This window comes from Ranitomeya imitator, chromosome 2, assembly GCF_032444005.1.
Source record: "Ranitomeya imitator isolate aRanImi1 chromosome 2, aRanImi1.pri, whole genome shotgun sequence".
In the NCBI taxonomy this organism is placed as follows: domain Eukaryota; kingdom Metazoa; phylum Chordata; class Amphibia; order Anura; family Dendrobatidae; genus Ranitomeya; species Ranitomeya imitator.
Window position 1 is genome coordinate 270,434,659 of NC_091283.1, and position 17,682 is coordinate 270,452,340.

General features: G+C 49.8%; 1 protein-coding gene across 4 annotated transcripts in view; it reads left to right on the forward strand.

Annotated features, from left to right (window-relative positions):
• Positions 1-11,707, forward strand: part of CEP112 (centrosomal protein 112) — a 44,457-nt gene extending 32,750 nt beyond the window's left edge. For 2 of the 4 annotated variants that reach the window (XM_069749182.1, XM_069749186.1), the window contains 4 exons: positions 2,859-2,948; positions 4,255-4,356; positions 4,742-4,806; positions 11,538-11,707. In XM_069749182.1, coding sequence (XP_069605283.1) covers positions 2,859-2,948; positions 4,255-4,356; positions 4,742-4,806; positions 11,538-11,568 — 288 coding nt within the window. In that variant the 3' untranslated portion in view covers positions 11,569-11,707. Of the gene's footprint in view, positions 1-2,858; positions 2,949-4,254; positions 4,357-4,741; positions 4,947-5,803; positions 6,125-11,537 lie in introns of those variants that run through there. The other 2 variants (XM_069749183.1, XM_069749185.1) reach the window with 2 other exon arrangements.
• The last annotated feature ends 5,975 nt before the right edge of the window (positions 11,708-17,682 follow it).

A 17,682-nucleotide genomic window follows, 5' to 3' on the forward strand; every position in this document is an offset into this window, starting at 1 on the left:
GGAAGGGACAAGTACAGGAAAAGAAGGGGTGGGTATGGCTCGAAATAAAAGCATATAGTAGGTATAGAGGAATGCACAGTGTAATTACACGAGATACAAGTGCAGATGGTAATGTATGGATAACATAACAATAATAGGTGTACATAAGAAAAGACCATCAAAGTGTAATCTAAATGCTCAGTCTATAGAGAGAACCTGTGCACCATCAAGTCTAAACAATAACATACTAACCATTATAAGAAAGTGAGATATGTATTAACTAAATGTGGATAGAGCGCGGCCCACACCCAAAACAGAGCAGATATAGAGTAAGCAAACCGTGCGTAGGAACTTCTGATCAAAACCACAGTGTACTCGTCGCAGTAGGTACCAGTAAAGCCAAGAGCCAGGGACCCACCACCCCTGACGCGTGTTTCGCTATGGAAGGCTTCATCCAGGGCTTGTTGGTAGCTGGAGGGGTGGCTGTTTATTTAGTCATTTGCCAATGATAGAGCCGCACTGTGTCTGTTAATAATTGAGGATATTTCACAGTCTTGCATTACTCCCTTCCTGGAAAGGGAAGCATAAGATAGGAACAAGTAGCTCCGCATCATAGATACCCCAGAATGCAGCGAGGAACAACATCCTCTGGAACGCTTCAGTCCCTTCCGGGTGACGGAGAGAGAGGAAGTCAGCTGACAGGACCATGTGATCCAGAATAGCGAATCACTTCTGGGTGACAGAGAAGGTCAGGTGACGGGACCGCGTGATCCAGAATAGTGAATCACTTCTGGGTGACAGAGAAGGTCAGGTGATGGGACCGCGTGATCCAGAATAGCGAATCACTTCTGGGTGACAGAGAAGGTCAGGTGACGGGACCGCGTGATCCAGAATAGCGAATCACTTCTGGGTGACAGAGAAGGTCAGGTGACAGGACCATGTGATCCAGAATAGCGAATCACTTCTGGGTGACAGAGAAGGTCAGGTGACGGGACCGCGTGATCCAGAATAGCGAATCACTTCTGGGTGACGGAGAGAAGGGCAGGTGATGGGACCATGTGATCCAGAATAGCAAATCACTGGGTGACCGAGAAGGGCAGGTGACGGGACCATGTGATCCAGAATAGCAAATCACTGGGTGACCAAGAAGGGCAGGTGACGGGACCATGTGATCCAGAATAGCGAATCACTGGGTGACGGAGAGAAGGGCAGGTGATGGGACCATGTGATCCAGAATAGCGAATCACTTCTGGGTGACGGAGAGAAGGTCAGGTTACAGGACCGCCTGATTAAGACGTTATAAGGAGGCATTAAAGCGATGAATGAATATTAATGAGAGGGGAGTGGAGCACAGCGCTGCGGCACACAATCAAATGACACAGTGGTAACACAAAGTGCATGAAGGAACATCCAGAAAATGTCAGTGTCCGTGCAAAGAACATATGGGCCAACGTACCGCGACAAGCACAGCCAAAAAACACATGCGTAGTGCAAATCCAATGTCCGTGCAAGTAAGCCGCTCCGACCCATAAATACAGATGGGAAAAATTATAAATAAAGAAACCAAGGTGATACCTAAAAAATAATAAAATATAAGAAAGAAGTGACGTAGGAAAGTGGAATGTATGCGCTGCGTATCGCTGGGGAATAACAGATCTGTGTCAGAGGTAAATGGGAATAATAAGGCGAGTCCATTTTAGGAGGGAAACAACCTGCTGGGAAATGTCTATAAAGCTCATGGATGAAAGCTGAGTGACAGAATGCTACAGAGATCCACTGTACAGGGTGGAATAAGCAGATATTGGCACAGATGACATAAAAACAACCTATGTAAAAGAACAGTCATACAATTAAAACCAACAACCAATCAGTGGAGGAGCCACACTCATCCTCTCACCCTGAGGGAGCTTAGATCATACTCTAACGCTGTGCTGACAGGAGTCTAAGCCAAGATCTGTGATGTGCGGGGTCCTCCTGACGACAAGAGGTGTCAACAGGGGTGTCATCCTGTGGAATAATGTGCAGCCGGCGGGGACACCATTGGAGGAGAAAGTGGAGGGTCCGCAGTGGTCGGGTCACCTGCTCAAGCTTGTGTTCACACCGCTGACCCCCCCCCCCCCCAGCCTTTCCCTGCAGCCGGCCCTTCTGCGGACCCCCACTTCTCAGATCTGTATGATGTGGCCGCCATGTGTAAGAAGGCACCATATGGCTCCGCTTATAACCAGGTGGTGCAGGATGCTCAGCCTTCACCAGGAGGGGCCCGGAGACCCCCGGAGAGTCTCATAAGGTGACATCACAGCAGTGACAGTAGGGGTGTACTCTTAGGTGACAGTACGGCCCTTGCGCAAGTCCTAGGGCTGATACGCTGTCACTGTGTGCCCCCTGCCCGTCATCAAGCAGAGACCCCGGATCGCTCTTGATTGGTTCAATATTTTGGTTATTACCGGACACATTATTGGTTTTTAGGGGTCTCACAGTTGGTGGTTGTTGGGTATCTCACAGTCAGTTACATGTCTCGCAGTCAGTTGTTGTGCATCTTGTGGTCAATTGTTGCGTGTCATGCCGCCGGTTTTTGAATGTCTCACCGGCGATTGTTGCACCTCCCGCCACCGGTTGTTGCGTGTCTCACCGCTGGTTGTTGCGCCTCCCGCCACCGGTTGTTGCATGTCTCACCGGCGGTTGCTGCGCCTCCCACTGCCGGTTGTTGCATGTCTCACCGCTGGTTGTTGTGCCTCCCGCCGCCAGTTGTTGCGTGTCTCACCGGCGGTTGTTGCGCCTCCCACTGCCGGTTGTTGTGTGTCTCACCGCTGGTTGTTGCGCCTCCGGTTGTTGCATGTCTCGCCGCCGGTTGTTTCATGTCTCGTTTGGCTGTGTTGCAGCTCCTGCAGGACGAGGGCAGCGGTTACTGCGTGCGTCTCCGGTTATTGGAGAAGAGACTTCAGGACAAGGAGCTGGAGCTGCAGGAGCAGGTGAGGAACGCAGGACGACCACTGTCACATCGCCATCATCCCAGCGGCCAGCAAGGGGTGATCACATCCAGACTAAACTTCGATAGACACACAGCAGTCGGGAGCATTCCCAGGGTTGTCAGGAACGCTGCTGCACCGGTTGTCAGACTTTCCTCGTGTCTCTCACTGGTGCCTGTTCACACTCTCATCTCTTGTATTTTAGCCAAGCTCGTACTGTCCGCTCCCTTAAGTGGACGCTCTGCTGGGACTGGTCACCGGGCGGCAGGTGGAGTTCATGTCATGTACCTGGCACAGCTCATCCCGCTCTGCCTCATCCTCAGACGTGTTCTGCGCCACTTTCCATTATTGCTCCTCTTTTCTCCGGAGCTCGGCCCATCCCCCACTTAGTCAGCACCCACCGCTACATCCACCATACAATCGGCGCCAGCCGCCCTGTCCCCCGCACAATCGGCGCCAGCCGCCTCGTTCCCATACAATCGGCGCCAGCCGCCCCGACCCCATACAATCAGCGCCAGCTGTTGGGGTAGCGTCACATCATCTTCCAGTCACCTCCAAAGCTGCAGTCACTATTCTCTTGTTACATCTCCAGAGCTCCAGATTCTCTTCCAGTCACCTCCAGAGCTGCACTCACTATTCTGCTGTTATATCGTGTCTTATCCTCCAGTCACCTCCAGAGCTGCACTCACTATTCTGCTGTTACATCGTGTCTTATCCTCCAGTCACCTCCAGCGCTGCACTCACTATTCTGCTGTTACATCGTGTCTTATCCTCCAGTCACCTCCAGAGCTGCACTTGCTGTTCTGCTGTTACATCGTGTCTTATCCTCCAGTCACCTCCAGAGCTGCACTTGCTATTCTGCTGTTGCATCGTGTCTTTTCCTCCAGTCACCTCCGGAGCTGCATGGCACATGGATATGCTGGTAGACAGGCGCAGCCATACCTGTCCCTGCGCTGTGTGGGTGTGTATCCCTGTCTGTGTCTTCGGATCATCCCCCATCAGATGTTTTGTGAGAGGATCCTCATCCTCTGCTCGCTCCTGGCCGCTTTCACCTTCTGGACACCTGATGACCAGATGAGCCACCCCCACATCCGGCTCCGTGGGAGATTCCACCGTGTCTTGTCTGTTCCGATACTCCTGGAACGCACCATTATAGTCACGTACAGTGGGGGTCTCATTTTTCCTTCCTCAGTCTCGGGGCCGTCCCTTGTGTTGTAGACAGTGACCAGAGGAGGCGCTGACACTACAATGACGGCCATGCTGACAGTTTCCTCCCAGTGCACTCACCTGTCCACCATTTCCCTCACAGATCACTCACATCCGTCAGGAGTACGAGCTGAAGATCCGTGGCCTGATGCCGTCAGCTCTGCGCCACGAGCTGGAGGACACCATCACCTCTCTGAAATGCCAGGTAACTAGACATAAATCCCCGCCATCCTCTATGCGTATCCCCCTCCTGCTGCCCTCCGTCCCCTGTGCGGATCTCCCTCCTGCCCTCCACCATCCCCCGTGCGGATCCCCCTCCTGCTCCCTGCCGTTTCCCTGTGCGGATCCCCCTCCTGCTCCCAGCCATCCCCTGTGCGGACCTCCCCCCCCACCATCCCACACGCGGATCCCCCACCGTTCCCTGCGCGGATCCCCCTCCTGCTCCCCACCGTCCCCCGTGCGGATCCCCCTCCTGTTCCCTACCGTCCTCCGGGTGGGATCACCTCCTGCTCATCCCCATGCAGACTATTTTTCCTCGGTACAGTCCCCATCCTATCATTAATGTGGTTTTTCGGTTCTCCCCGACACAGGTGACCTTCCTCCAGAAGAGGGCGCAGGTGCTGCAGGACGATCTCTCCTTACATCAAGGCAGACGGTAAGTGGAGGAGTGGTGGCAGCGCCTAAGTGTATCAGTCTCCGCCGTGGGCAGCCGCGCACTTTGTTCTCCACCGAGGAGCAGGCGCACACATTGTTCTCCGCTGAGGAGCGGCCTCTCACTTTGTTCTCCACCGAGGAGCGGCCGCGCACTTTGTTCTCCGTTGGGGCAGCCGCACGCTTTGTTCTCCCCCGAGGAGTGGCTGCACGCTTTGTTCTCCCCCGAGGAGCGGCCACGCACTTTGTTCTCCCCCGAGGAGCGGCTGCGCGCTTTGTTCTCCCCCGAGGAGCGGCCGCCTGCTTTGTTCTCCCCCGAGGAGCGGCCGCGTGCTTTGTTCTCCCCCGAGGAGCGGCCGCGTGCTTTGTTCTCCCCCGAGGAACGGCCGCGCGCTTTGTTCTCCCCCGAGGAGCGGCCGCCTGCTTTGTTCTCCCCCGAGGAGCGGCCGTACGCTTTATTGTCTGCCATGGAGCAGCCGCGCACTTTGTTTTCCGCTGGGGGCAGCTGCACACTGTGTTCTCCACTGAGGGCAGCCGCGGACTTTTTTCTCCGCCGAGGAGCAGTCGCACACTTTGGCGCAAACGTTCTCGCCTCTCTCTTCTTGCCTTTGCTCCTCTCCGCACGGTGTTTGCTGTCGGTGAATGGAAATGTTCTTAGGTCATCACCACTTCCAGGACTGGTACAGGTCCATGCACTGACACATTGTGACAGACCCTCACTCAGCTCTGTATCTAGTCATGGGGGTCCAACAGACACTCAAGATAAGGACCAAAAGCCTTAAGGGGACAAATCCCCGAGAAACTCTCCCATCACAGAGGCAGGGAAGGACCCTAGGGCCCCTCACAGATGACTACCGGTGGAAGACCCCTGTAAGAATGTCAGATGGGAGGTGTCAGCGCCTCTCCCCCACACTCCCAATAAGCGGTCAGTCTATGGGGCCCAACCCTGTGGATGGGGGGTACAATGATGACTGCACTAATGGACGTCTCCCTCTCTGCAGGTTGTGATTCCCGCGTCCTGGAGGCGTTGGCACCAGAAGTGGACTCCGCCCCCATGCAGTGAGCGCCACCCAGCTGTAGTAAAGTGTACCGTCATGAGGAGTTTTTTATTGGTGACCCCCAGGGTCGCCACCTCCCTGCGCAAAGGCAGCACTGCGGCAGCACTGGTCCTCCACACCGGGCTGTGCCCCCTTCCCTCCGCACAAAGGCAGCGTCCCTTCTGCCGCACCCGGCCTGTGCCCCATGACCCTGGGCTGCGCCCTCCCCCCATATTTTCTATATTTATATGATTCTTTTATCTCACATTAAACTTTTATTTTATACCTTTTTGTTTCTCGTTTGTTCATTCGACAAAACGGCAAAACAAGGCAGACATGCTTACCTGCCTAGGCCTCTAAACAAATGCACTACCAGGATGCAGTGGACCCATGTGGTTAAGATGGAGACTACACAGGTGCAGCATAACCGATGAGGCAGCCACTCTCAACCTACCAAACTAATTTTGTTCATTCCAAAATTTCAGACCACGTGAGCGTGCCCCCTCCCCGTGACACCACGTGAACGTGCCCCTCCCCGTGACACCACGTGAACGTGCCCCTCCCCGTGACACCACGTGAGCGTGCCCCTCCCCGTGACACCACGTGAGCGTGCCCCTCCCCGTGACACCACGTGAGCGTGCCCCTCCCCGTGACACCACGTGAGCGTGCCCCTCCCCGTGACACCACGTGAGCGTGCCCCTCCCCGTGACACCACGTGAGCGTGCCCCTCCCCGTGACACCACGAGAGCATGCCCCTCCCCATGACTGCACCCACCTGTGACACCACGTGAGCGTGCCCCTCCCCGAGACTCTGCACCTCCCCGTGACACCACGACCGCGTGAGCGGACCCCTGCACCCTCCCCTTCACGTGGCTGCATATCTGTCACTCCTTTAGCGATTAAGCTGATGAGTAAATGATGACTTCGCCCAGCAGAGCACACAGGACGGAACGGAGCTGAGGCTTCGTTACATTGTTCCAGTTGAGACTGTGAGGTAAACGCAGATCTTCACAATGATAAGATTGGAAAGTCTAAAAATGTTCCGGATCCTCCGATGTTGGGAACCATACATACATAGTGCACACTGCATGGCGGTATTCCACATCCGGCCTCTAGAGGCGCCATTGTTTGGGACTGATAATGGTGCCGAATCCACGAGGGTGATGTCATTCTTGTTCCTGTGGACTCCACTCTCATCTGTGGCCTCCCTGTCTCAGTCCTGCCCTCCGCTGGCTTCCCCTGGTACTGAACTTTGTGAGATGTGACTTAGGAGGCTCCCACTGCCCCTCCATTCACATTCAGAGCTGCACTCAGACTGTCTGTATGTGGCACCTCTGTCTGCAGTGCATTCTGGGAGATGCTGTGATTTCCCAAAGTATAAAGCCTCTCTGTACCCCACAATGGACCTCATCTGCAGTCTCAGCACACACTGCCGATACCTGACATGCAGCTGTGGGGGGCTACCTGCTGCTCAGAGCGTGGGATTGGGGGGTCTCCGGCAGACCCAGCACGGCAGGGTGCAAGAAATCCCCCTCACTGCTGCCGTCTAGACCTGGATGTTAGGGGCCCCCTGAGGAAGCCAATGCGAAACGCGTGTTGGGGCGCGTGTGAGACACCACAGACATGAATATGGGTAAGAACCATTTAATGGTATGATTAATTTCACCATTACAAGGGATACTACTTGGATGATTATTAACATGACAACTTTTACTGTAAACTGTTTCCCTGTGTGGTGAATCTGCCACTACACTTGTTTCTTCCTACTATTTATACTATCACTTTATTGAGATACTTATCTGAGGAATAGGCTCCTCATCATTGTCTGTGCCTGTGGTGCTACACTATATTTTGGTGCACCTGTGATCTGAATTAAATAATGTCATTAATATGGTTTTCTGATTTATGTGTTGCCTTGTATACTATGAATTAATAAAATAATATTTCTCTTCATCTTGCTTTGTATTGTATGCTCCATGTGTTACTGTCATTCAACTTATAGTGAGTGTATGGTGTATACACCTCCGATTTTTAACAAATGGAATATGTATATATACTCCGGTACGGTCAGTGCCAGCTCCACAATAACAGAAGAACCACTCGCTGCCACTACCAATTGTTTATGGGCTGTTTGCACAATCGTTACAGGCAGTGTATGGCTTTAGGGTGCGGTTTACAGAACAAGAGGAACAGAGCTATTAAATGTTTTATATTTAATGCAGAAAGATAGGCAGTGTTTCTAAAAATATACAAAATGAGAACAAACCATACGATCTATACAATTACATGTCATAAAAAGTAGTAGCGAAAGAAATGTACTAAACCTGATGTCAAGGAAATGGCGCAGATCTTAGCAGAGGGAAGCATTCTGATTAGGAAAATGGTGCAATCCTACAGTGATCGGTATCACCCAGTCGGAATCTGCTTTTGTCACATGAGTCCCACATACCTCCACTACGTGACCTCAGATTGGGCTTTTCAATGGTATGCTGCTCAGGTCCCCAAACTATTATGATATCTGCAACCTTTGAATACCTGCCCCTCTGGAGATCCTAGGCGGGAGACAGTAATGCCATATTTCCTATTATGAGTTTAGGTTTCCATAGACCGGAAACATGGCATGTCATCAATCGGCCCAGTACGGATTCAGGCCTTATGAGCAGACCGCCCAGCGATATAAGTCAATGTGTTACGTTCGCCACTTCCTAGCGACGCCAAAAATATGTCTCTTCTTTACTCCCATAATTAGAAGAACTACACCTGCCACAAAATAACAATATTCATTACAGGACGCCGGAGCCGGGGTGTCTGCCATTCCCGGCCAGTGTTTCCGCAGAGTTATCGGCAGAGGCGCTAAGTATCACCTCTCAGCCTTTTTTATAGACTTTGTGTCTGCTCTCCATCAGATAACCCACTTCAATGACCTTTTCATAGCCAGGGGTCGTAACTGAACAGGGGTCATGAGGACTTTTTAGCTCTTTTTCCCTAGTATTTATGATGAAGCTGTGCTTCAGTCCTCAATATGAGGGTTTAACGTCCGCCCTCTACTCATTACAAGAAAGACCATGACCATTGGAGCCGGCAGCTCCCAGTGACTGCTCAGATCGAGCATCCAAATTGTGTGTACATTTTACTCAGTGATTGCACCTGTAGCTTCTGCACCCCAGGCTCTGATCCAAGTGCATGGTGCCCATCATCTCCTTCTTCAGACTGTGAGCCAAGTGCATGGAGCCCATTGTCTCCTACACCACGCTCTGATCCAAGTGCATGGTGCAAATCGTCTCCTCCACCAGGCTGTGAGCCAAGTGCATGGTGCCCATCGTCTCCTCCACCAGGCTGTGAGCCAAGTGCATGATGCCCATCATCTCCTACATGGTGTATGGAGGAGAGTGGGAATCCTACATGATGTAAGGAGGAGAGTTGGCATCCTATATGATGTAAGGAGGAGAGCGAGCATCCTACATGATGTATGGAGGAGAGCGGGCATACTACATGATGTAAGGAGGAGAGCTGGCATCCTATATGATGTATGGAGGAGAGTGGGCATCCTATATGATGTAAGGAGGAGAGCGGGCATCCTACATGATGTAAGGAGGAGAGCGGGCATCCTACATGATGTAAGGAGGAGAACGGGCATACTACATGATGTAAGGAGGAGAGCTGGCATCCTATATGATGTATGGAGGAGAAAGAATCATATGATGTATCGAGGAGAGCGGGAATCCTACATGATGTAAGGATGAGGCGGGCATAGTACATGATGTAAGGCGGAGAGTTGGCATCCTATATGATGTATGGAGGAGCGCGGGCATCCTATTTGTATGGAGGAGAGCGGGCATCCTATTTGTATGGAGGAGAGTGGGCATCCTACATGATGTATGGAGGAGAGCGGGCATCCTACATCATGCATGGAGGAGAGAGCATCATATATGATGTATGGAGGAAAGCGGGCATCCTACATGATGTAAGGAAGAGGCGGGCATCCTACATGATGTATGGAGGAGAGCGGGCATCCTACATGATGTATGGAGGAGAGCGGGCATCCTACATGATGTGTGGAGGATAGCGGGCATCCTATATGATGCATGGAGGAGAGCGGACATCCTACATGATGTAAGGGGGAGTTGGCATCCTATATGATGTATGGAGGAGAGCGGGCATCATACATATGATGTATGGAGGAGAGCGGGCATCATACATATGATGTATGGAGGAGAGCGGGCATCATATATATGATGTATGGAGGAGAGCGGGCATCCTATATGATGTATGGAGAAGAGCAGGCAGCCTACGTGATGTAAGGAGGAGAGTTGGCATCCTATATGATGTATGGAGGACAGCGAGCATCCCATCCCGTATAACCCCCATTCTCATGTTGGAGTCATCTCCCATCTCATGTAGCCCCCATCCCCATGTTGGGGTCATCTCCTGTCCCGTGTAGCTCCATCTCCATTTCGGAGTCTTGTCCCGTCCTGTGTACCCCCCATTCCCATGTCAGAGTTGTCCCCCGTCCCATATAGCACCCAACCTCCATGTTGGAGTTGTCTTCCACCCCGTTTAACACCCATTCCCATGTTAGGGTCACCTCCTGTCCCATGTAGCCTTCATACCCATGTTGGAGTCATCTTCCGTCCCATGTAGCTCTCATCCCCATATTGGTGTAGTCTCCTGTCCCAAGGTGCCCCCATTCCCATGTTGGAGTCGTCTCCCATCCCGTTTAACCCCATTTCCATGTGGGGTTGTCTCCTGTCCCATATAGCTCACATCCCCAGGTTCGGTTAGTCTTCTGTTCAATGGTGCCCCCATTCCCATGTTGGGGTCATCTGTCCCGTGTAGCCCCCATTTCCATGTTGAGGTGGTCTCCTGTCCCGTGTGGCCCTATTCCCATGTTGGGGGTCATCTCCATGTCGGAGTCTTATCCCGTCTCGTGTACTCCCCATTCTCATGTCAGAGGTGACTCCCGTCCCATATAGCCCCCATTCCCATGTTGGGGCCATCTCCTGTACCGTGTAGCACCCATTCACAGGTTGAAGTGGTCTCCTGTCCCATGTAGCCCCCATTCCCATGTTGGAGACGTCTCCCATCCTGTGTAACCCCTTTTCCTATGTTGGAATCATCTCTCATGTAGCCCCCATGTTGGGGTCAGCTCCTGTCCCATGTAGCCACATCAACATTTCGGAGTCTTGTCCCATCCCGTGTACCTCCCATTCCCATGTCATAGTTGTCTCCTGTCCCATATAGCCCCCAACCTCATGTTGGAGTTGTCTTCCATCCCGTTTAACACCCATTCCCAGGGTGGGGTCATCTCCCATCCATGTAGCTCTCATCATATTGGTGTAGTCTCCTGTCCCAAAGTGCCCCGATTCCCATGTTGAAGTTGTCCCCCATCCCGTTTAACCCCCATTCCCATGTAAGGTCGTCTACTGTCCCATATATCCTCCATACCCATGTTGAAGTCATCTCCCGTCCCATGTAGCTCACATCCTCAGGTTGGGGTAGTCTCCTGTCCCATGGTGCCCACATTCCCATGTTGGAGTCGTCTCCCATCCCAGGTAGCCCCCATCTCCATGTTGGCGTCATCACCCGTCCCTGACTACCCTTTCCCTGGCATTGTATTGCGTGCTGCGGCCTGTTTACTGCTCCTTTTGATGTTGGCGGATCTGGTCTTGATTAGATCAATACTTTATTTCTTTTCCAGAGAGAAGACAACTCTCAGGATCCTCCGCTGACTTCAGAATGCAGAGGAGATTACAGAGGAATTCACAACATGTAATGCAAATTACAGAGCCATGAGTGGAGAAGCCGCGCTTGTGACTCCTCGCCAACCAGTACACCAGTTTTGGGGAAGAGGCCCCACAGCCACCCATGCCTGGTGAGGAAGGATAGAGGCCGTGCCAGCTACCCAGCCAAAGACCAAAGTCTCTCACTTCCCAGCAACACGAGGAGGAATGAGGATGGTTTGATGGAGCCGTAAGGGAGCGCGTCCCCAGATTCCCAACTGGTCCAATGGGCCAAGTCGCTCCACTCACTACTGGTGGACCAGGATAGTGCCCATCTCTTCCGGACATTCCTGGGGAGTGAGAAATGTGTGGATACCTTAGATTTCTGGTTTGCCTGCAATGAATTCAGACAGATGGACCTGAACTATGGGGTTGGGGGGTGGCTGCATTGTTCTATATGTGGGCTGCATTGTCCTGTATCAAGGACTATGGGAAATACATTATACTATATGAAGAACTATGGGGTGCATTATACTATGGGAAGTGAATTGTACTACATGGATGACTATGGTGGTGCATTATACTATATGGATCACTATGCGGAATGTATTATACTATGTGGAGGACTGAGCAGTGTATTTTAATATATTGAGCACTATGAGGAGTGTATTATACTATATGGAGCACTATAAGGAGTGTATTATACTATATGGAGCACTATGAGGAGTGTATTACACTATATGGAGCACTATAAGGAGTGTATTACATTATATGGAGCACTATGAGGAGTGTATTATACTTTATGGAGCACTATGAGGAGTGTATTATACTATATGGAGCACTATGAGGAGTGTATTATACTATATGGAGGACTGAGCAGTGTATTATACTATATGGAGCACTATAAGGAGGGTATTATACTATATGGAGGACTGAGGAGTGTATTATACTATATGGAGCACTATGAGTAGTGTATTATACTATATGGAGCACTATAAGGAGTGTATTACATTATATGGAGCACTATGAGGTGTGTATTATACTTTATGGAGCACTATGAGGAGTGTATTATACTATATGGAGGACTGAGGAGTGTATTATACTATATGGAGGACTGAGGAGTGTATTATACCATATGGAGGACTGAGGAGTGTATTTTAATATATGTAGGACTATGAGGAGTGTATTATACATAATGGAGGACTATGGTGAGTATATTATACTATATGGAGGACTATGAGGAGTGTATTATACTATATGGAGGACTGAGGAGTGTATTATTCTATATGGAGTTCTGTTGTGAATTCTGTGGCTGAATTCACTCCTGTGGTCACAAGTGGTACTGCAGCTTCTGAGCTTCCTCCCTCAGGAGTTCTGGTGAGCTCGTTAACTACTTCATTACTTAACTCCGCCTGATGCTGCTATCCTTGCTCCTTGTCAATGTTTCAGTGTTGATCTGAGCTTCTCCTGATTGTTCCTGTGACCTGCTGCTCTGTATAGCTAAGTGCCTTTTGCTTTTTTGTTGCTTTTTTTCTGTCCAGCTTGTCTTTTGTTTTGCTGGAAGCTCTGAGACGCAAAGGGTGTACCGCCGTGCCGTTAGTTCGGCACGGTGTTTTTTTTTTGCCCCCTTTGCGTGGTTTTGCTTTAGGGTTTTTTGTAGACTGCAAAGTTCGCTTTACTGTCCTCGCTCTGTCCTAGAATATCGGGCCCCACTTTGCTGAATCTATTTCATCCCTACGTTTTGTCTTTTCATCTTACTCACAGTCATTATATGTGGGGGGCTGCCTTTTCCTTTGGGGAATTTCTCTGGGGCAAGTCAGGCCTATTTTTCTATCTTCAGGCTAGCTAGTTTCTTAGGCTGTGCCGAGTTGCCTAGGTAGTTGTTAGGCGCAATCCACAGCCGCTTTTAGTTGTGTTTAGGATAGGATCAGGTGTGCAGTCTACAGAGTTTCCACGTCTCAGAGCTCGTTCTTGTATTTTTGGGTATTTGTCAGATCACTGTGTGCGCTCTGATCGCTAAGCACACTGTGTCTCTGGATTGCCTTCATAACACCTGTCATTAGCAAACATAACAGTACAAGGAGCCAAACTAATGATTCTCAATAGAGGGAAAGAAAAAGTTCTGACATCATTTTTTTTTTTTTTTTTTTTTTTTTTCCTGCTCTGTGTTCACTTTTTTTTTTTTTCCCCTAGACATTTGGGTGATTCTGGACACAGGTGTGGACATGGATTTTCAGGGTCTGTGTTCTTCAATGGATAATCTCGTTATAAATGTACAAAAAATTCAAGATACTATTGATCAGAAATCTATGTTAGAACCAAGAATTCCTATTCCTGATTTGTTTTTTGGAGACAGAACTAAGTTTCTAAGTTTCAAAAATAATTGTAAGCTTTTTCTGGCCTTGAAACCTCATTCTTCTGGTAATCCTATTCAACAGGTTTTGATTATTATTTCTTTTTTGCGCGGCGACCCTCAAGACTGGGCATTTTCTCTTGCGCCAGGAGACCCTGCATTGAGTAGTGTCGATGCGTTTTTCCTGGCGCTCGGATTGCTGTACGATGAGCCTAATTCAGTGGATCAGGCTGAGAAAAATTTGCTGGCTTTGTGCCAGGGTCAGGATGATATAGAAGTATATTGTCAGAAATTTAGGAAATGGTCAGTACTCACTCAGTGGAATGAATCTGCGCTGGCAGCTTTGTTCAGAAAGGGTCTCTCTGAGGCTCTTAAGGATGTCATGGTGGGATTTCCTATGCCTGCTGGTTTGAATGAGTCTTTGTCTTTAGCCATTCAGATCGGTCGACGCTTGCGCGAGCGTAAATCTGTGCACCATTTGGCGGTACTGCCTGAGGTTAAACCTGAGCCTATGCAGTGCGATAGGACTATGACTAGAGTTGAACGGCAGGAATACAGACGTCTGAATGGTCTGTGTTTCTACTGTGGTGATTCCACTCATGCTATTTCTGATTGTCCTAAGCGCACTAAGCGGTCCGCTAGGTCTGCCGTCATTGGTACTGTACAGTCCAAATTCCTTCTGTCCATTACCTTGATATGCTCTTTGTCGTCGTTTTCTGTCATGGCGTTTGTGGATTCGGGCGCTGCCCTGAATCTGATGGATTTGGATTATGCTAAACGTTGTGGGTTTTTCTTGGAGCCTTTGCGGTGTCCTATTCCATTGAGAGGAATTGATGCTACACCTTTGGCCAAGAATAAACCTCAATACTGGGCCCAGCTGACCATGTGCATGGCTCCTGCACATCAGGAAGTTATTCGCTTTCTGGTGTTGCATAATCTGCATGATGTGGTCGTGTTGGGGTTGCCATGGCTACAAACCCATAATCCAGTATTGGATTGGAATTCCATGTCGGTATCCAGCTGGGGTTGTCAGGGGGTACATGGTGATGTTCCATTTTTGTCGATTTTCGTCATCCACCCCTTCTGAGGTCCCAGAGTTCTTGTCTGATTATCAGGATGTATTTGAAGAGCCCAAGTCCGATGCTCTACCTCCGCATAGGGATTGTGATTGTGCTATCAATTTGATTCCTGGTAGTAAATTCCCTAAAGGTCGATTATTTAATTTATCCGTGCCCGAACACGCCGCTATGCGCAGTTATGTGAAGGAATCCCTGGAGAAGGGACATATTCGCCCATCGTCATCACCACTGGGAGCAGGGTTCTTCTTTGTAGCCAAGAAGGATGGTTCGCTGAGACCGTGTATTGATTACCGCCTTCTTAATAAGATCACTGTTAAATTTCAGTATCCCTTGCCATTGTTATCTGACTTGTTTGCTCGGATTAAGGGGGCTAGTTGGTTCACTAAGATAGATCTTCGTGGTGCGTATAATCTGGTGAGAATCAGGCAAGGAGATGAATGGAAAACTGCATTCAATACGCCCGAGGGTCATTTTGAGTATCTAGTGATGCCGTTCGGACTTGCCAATGCTCCATCTGTGTTTCAGTCTTTTATGCATGGCATCTTCCGTGAGTATCTGGATAAATTCCTGATTGTTTACTTGGATGACATTTTGATCTTCTCAGATGATTGGGAGTCTCATGTGAAGCAGGTCAGAATGGTTTTTCAGGTCCTGCGTGCTAACTCTTTGTTTGTGAAGGGATCAAAGTGTCTCTTCGGTGTGCAGAAAGTTTCATTTTTAGGGTTCATCTTTACCCCTTCTACTATCGAGATGGATCCAGTTAAGGTCCAAGCCATCCAGGATTGGATTCAGCCGACATCTCTGAAAAGTCTGCAAAAGTTCCTGGGCTTTGCTAGTTTTTATCGTCGCTTCATCTGTAATTTTTCTAGCATTGCCAAACCATTGACCGATTTGACCAAGAAGGGTGCTGATTTGGTTAATTGGTCTTCTGCTGCTGTGGAAGCTTTTCAGGAGTTGAAGCGTCGTTTTTGTTCTGCCCCTGTGTTGTCAGCCAGATGTTTCTCTTCCGTTCCAGGTCGAGGTTGATGCTTCTGAGGTTGGAGCAGGGGCGGTTTTGTCACAGAGAGGTTCTGATTGCTCAGTGATGAAACCATGTGCTTTCTTTTCCAGGAAGTTTTCGCCCGCTGAGCGTAATTATGATGTGGGCAATCGAGAGTTGCTGGCCATGAAGTGGGCATTCGAGGAGTGGCGTCATTGGCTTGAAGGAGCTAAGCATCGCGTGGTGGTATTGACTGATCATAAGAACTTGACTTATCTCGAGTCTGCCAAGCGCTTGAATCCTAGACAGGCCCGTTGGTCGTTATTTTTTGCCCGCTTCGACTTTGTGATTTCGTACCTTCCGGGCTCTAAAAATGTGAAGGCGGATGCTCTGTCTAGGAGTTTTGTGCCCGACTCTCCGGGTTTATCTGAGCCAGCGGGTATCCTCAAGGAAGGAGTCATTGTGTCTGCCATCTCCCCTGATTTGCGGCGGGTGCTGCAAAAATTTCAGGCGAATAAACCTGATCGTTGTCCAGCAGAGAAACTGTTCGTCCCTGATAGGTGGACTAATAAACTTATCTCTGAACTTCATTGTTCGGTGTTGGCTGGTCATCCTGGAATCTTTGGTACCAGAGAGTTAGTGGCTAGATCCTTCTGGTGGCCATCTCTGTCACGGGATGTACGTACTTTTGTGCAGTCCTGTGGGATTTGTGCTAGGGCTAAGCCCTGCTGTTCTCGTGCCAGTGGGTTGCTTTTGCCCTTGCCGGTCCCAAAGAGGCCTTGGACACATATTTCGATGGATTTCATTTCTGACCTTCCCGTTTCTCAAAAGATGTCAGTCATTTGGGTGGTCTGTGATCGCTTTTCTAAAATGGTCCATCTGGTGCCCTTGGCTAAATTGCCTTCCTCCTCTGATTTGGTACCTTTGTTCTTTCAGCATGTGGTTCGGTTGCATGGCATTCCTGAGAATATTGTTTCTGACAGAGGTTCCCAGTTTGTTTCAAGGTTTTGGCGAGCCTTTTGTGGTAGGATGGGCATTGACCTATCCTTTTCCTCGGCTTTCCATCCTCAGACTAATGGCCAGACCGAACGAACCAATCAGACCTTGGAAACATATCTGAGATGTTTTGTTTCTGCAGACCAGGATGATTGGGTGTCCTTTTTGCCGTTGGCTGAGTTCGCCCTTAATAATCGGGCCAGCTCGGCTACCTTGGTTTCTCCATTTTTTTGCAATTCTGGGTTCCATCCTCGTTTCTCTTCAGGACAGGTTGAGTCTTCGGACTGTCCTGGTGTGGATTCTGTGGTGGATAGGTTGCAGCAGATCTGGACTCAGGTAGTGGACAATTTGATCTTGTCCCAGGAGAAAGCTCAACTTTTCGCTAATCGCAGACGCCGTGTGGGTCCCCGACTTCGTGTTGGGGATCTGGTTTGGTTATCTTCTCGTCATATTCCTATGAAGGTTTCCTCTCCTAAATTTAAACCTCGTTTTATTGGTCCGTATAGGATTTCTGAGGTTCTCAATCCTGTGTCTTTTCGTTTGACCCTCCCAGACTCCTTTTCCATACATAATGTATTCCATAGGTCGTTGTTGCGGAGATACGTGGCACCTATGGTTCCATCTGCTGAGCCTCCTGCCCCGGTTTTGGTGGAGGGGGAATTGGAGTATATTGTGGAGAAGATTTTGGATTCTCGTGTTTCTAGACGGAAACTCCA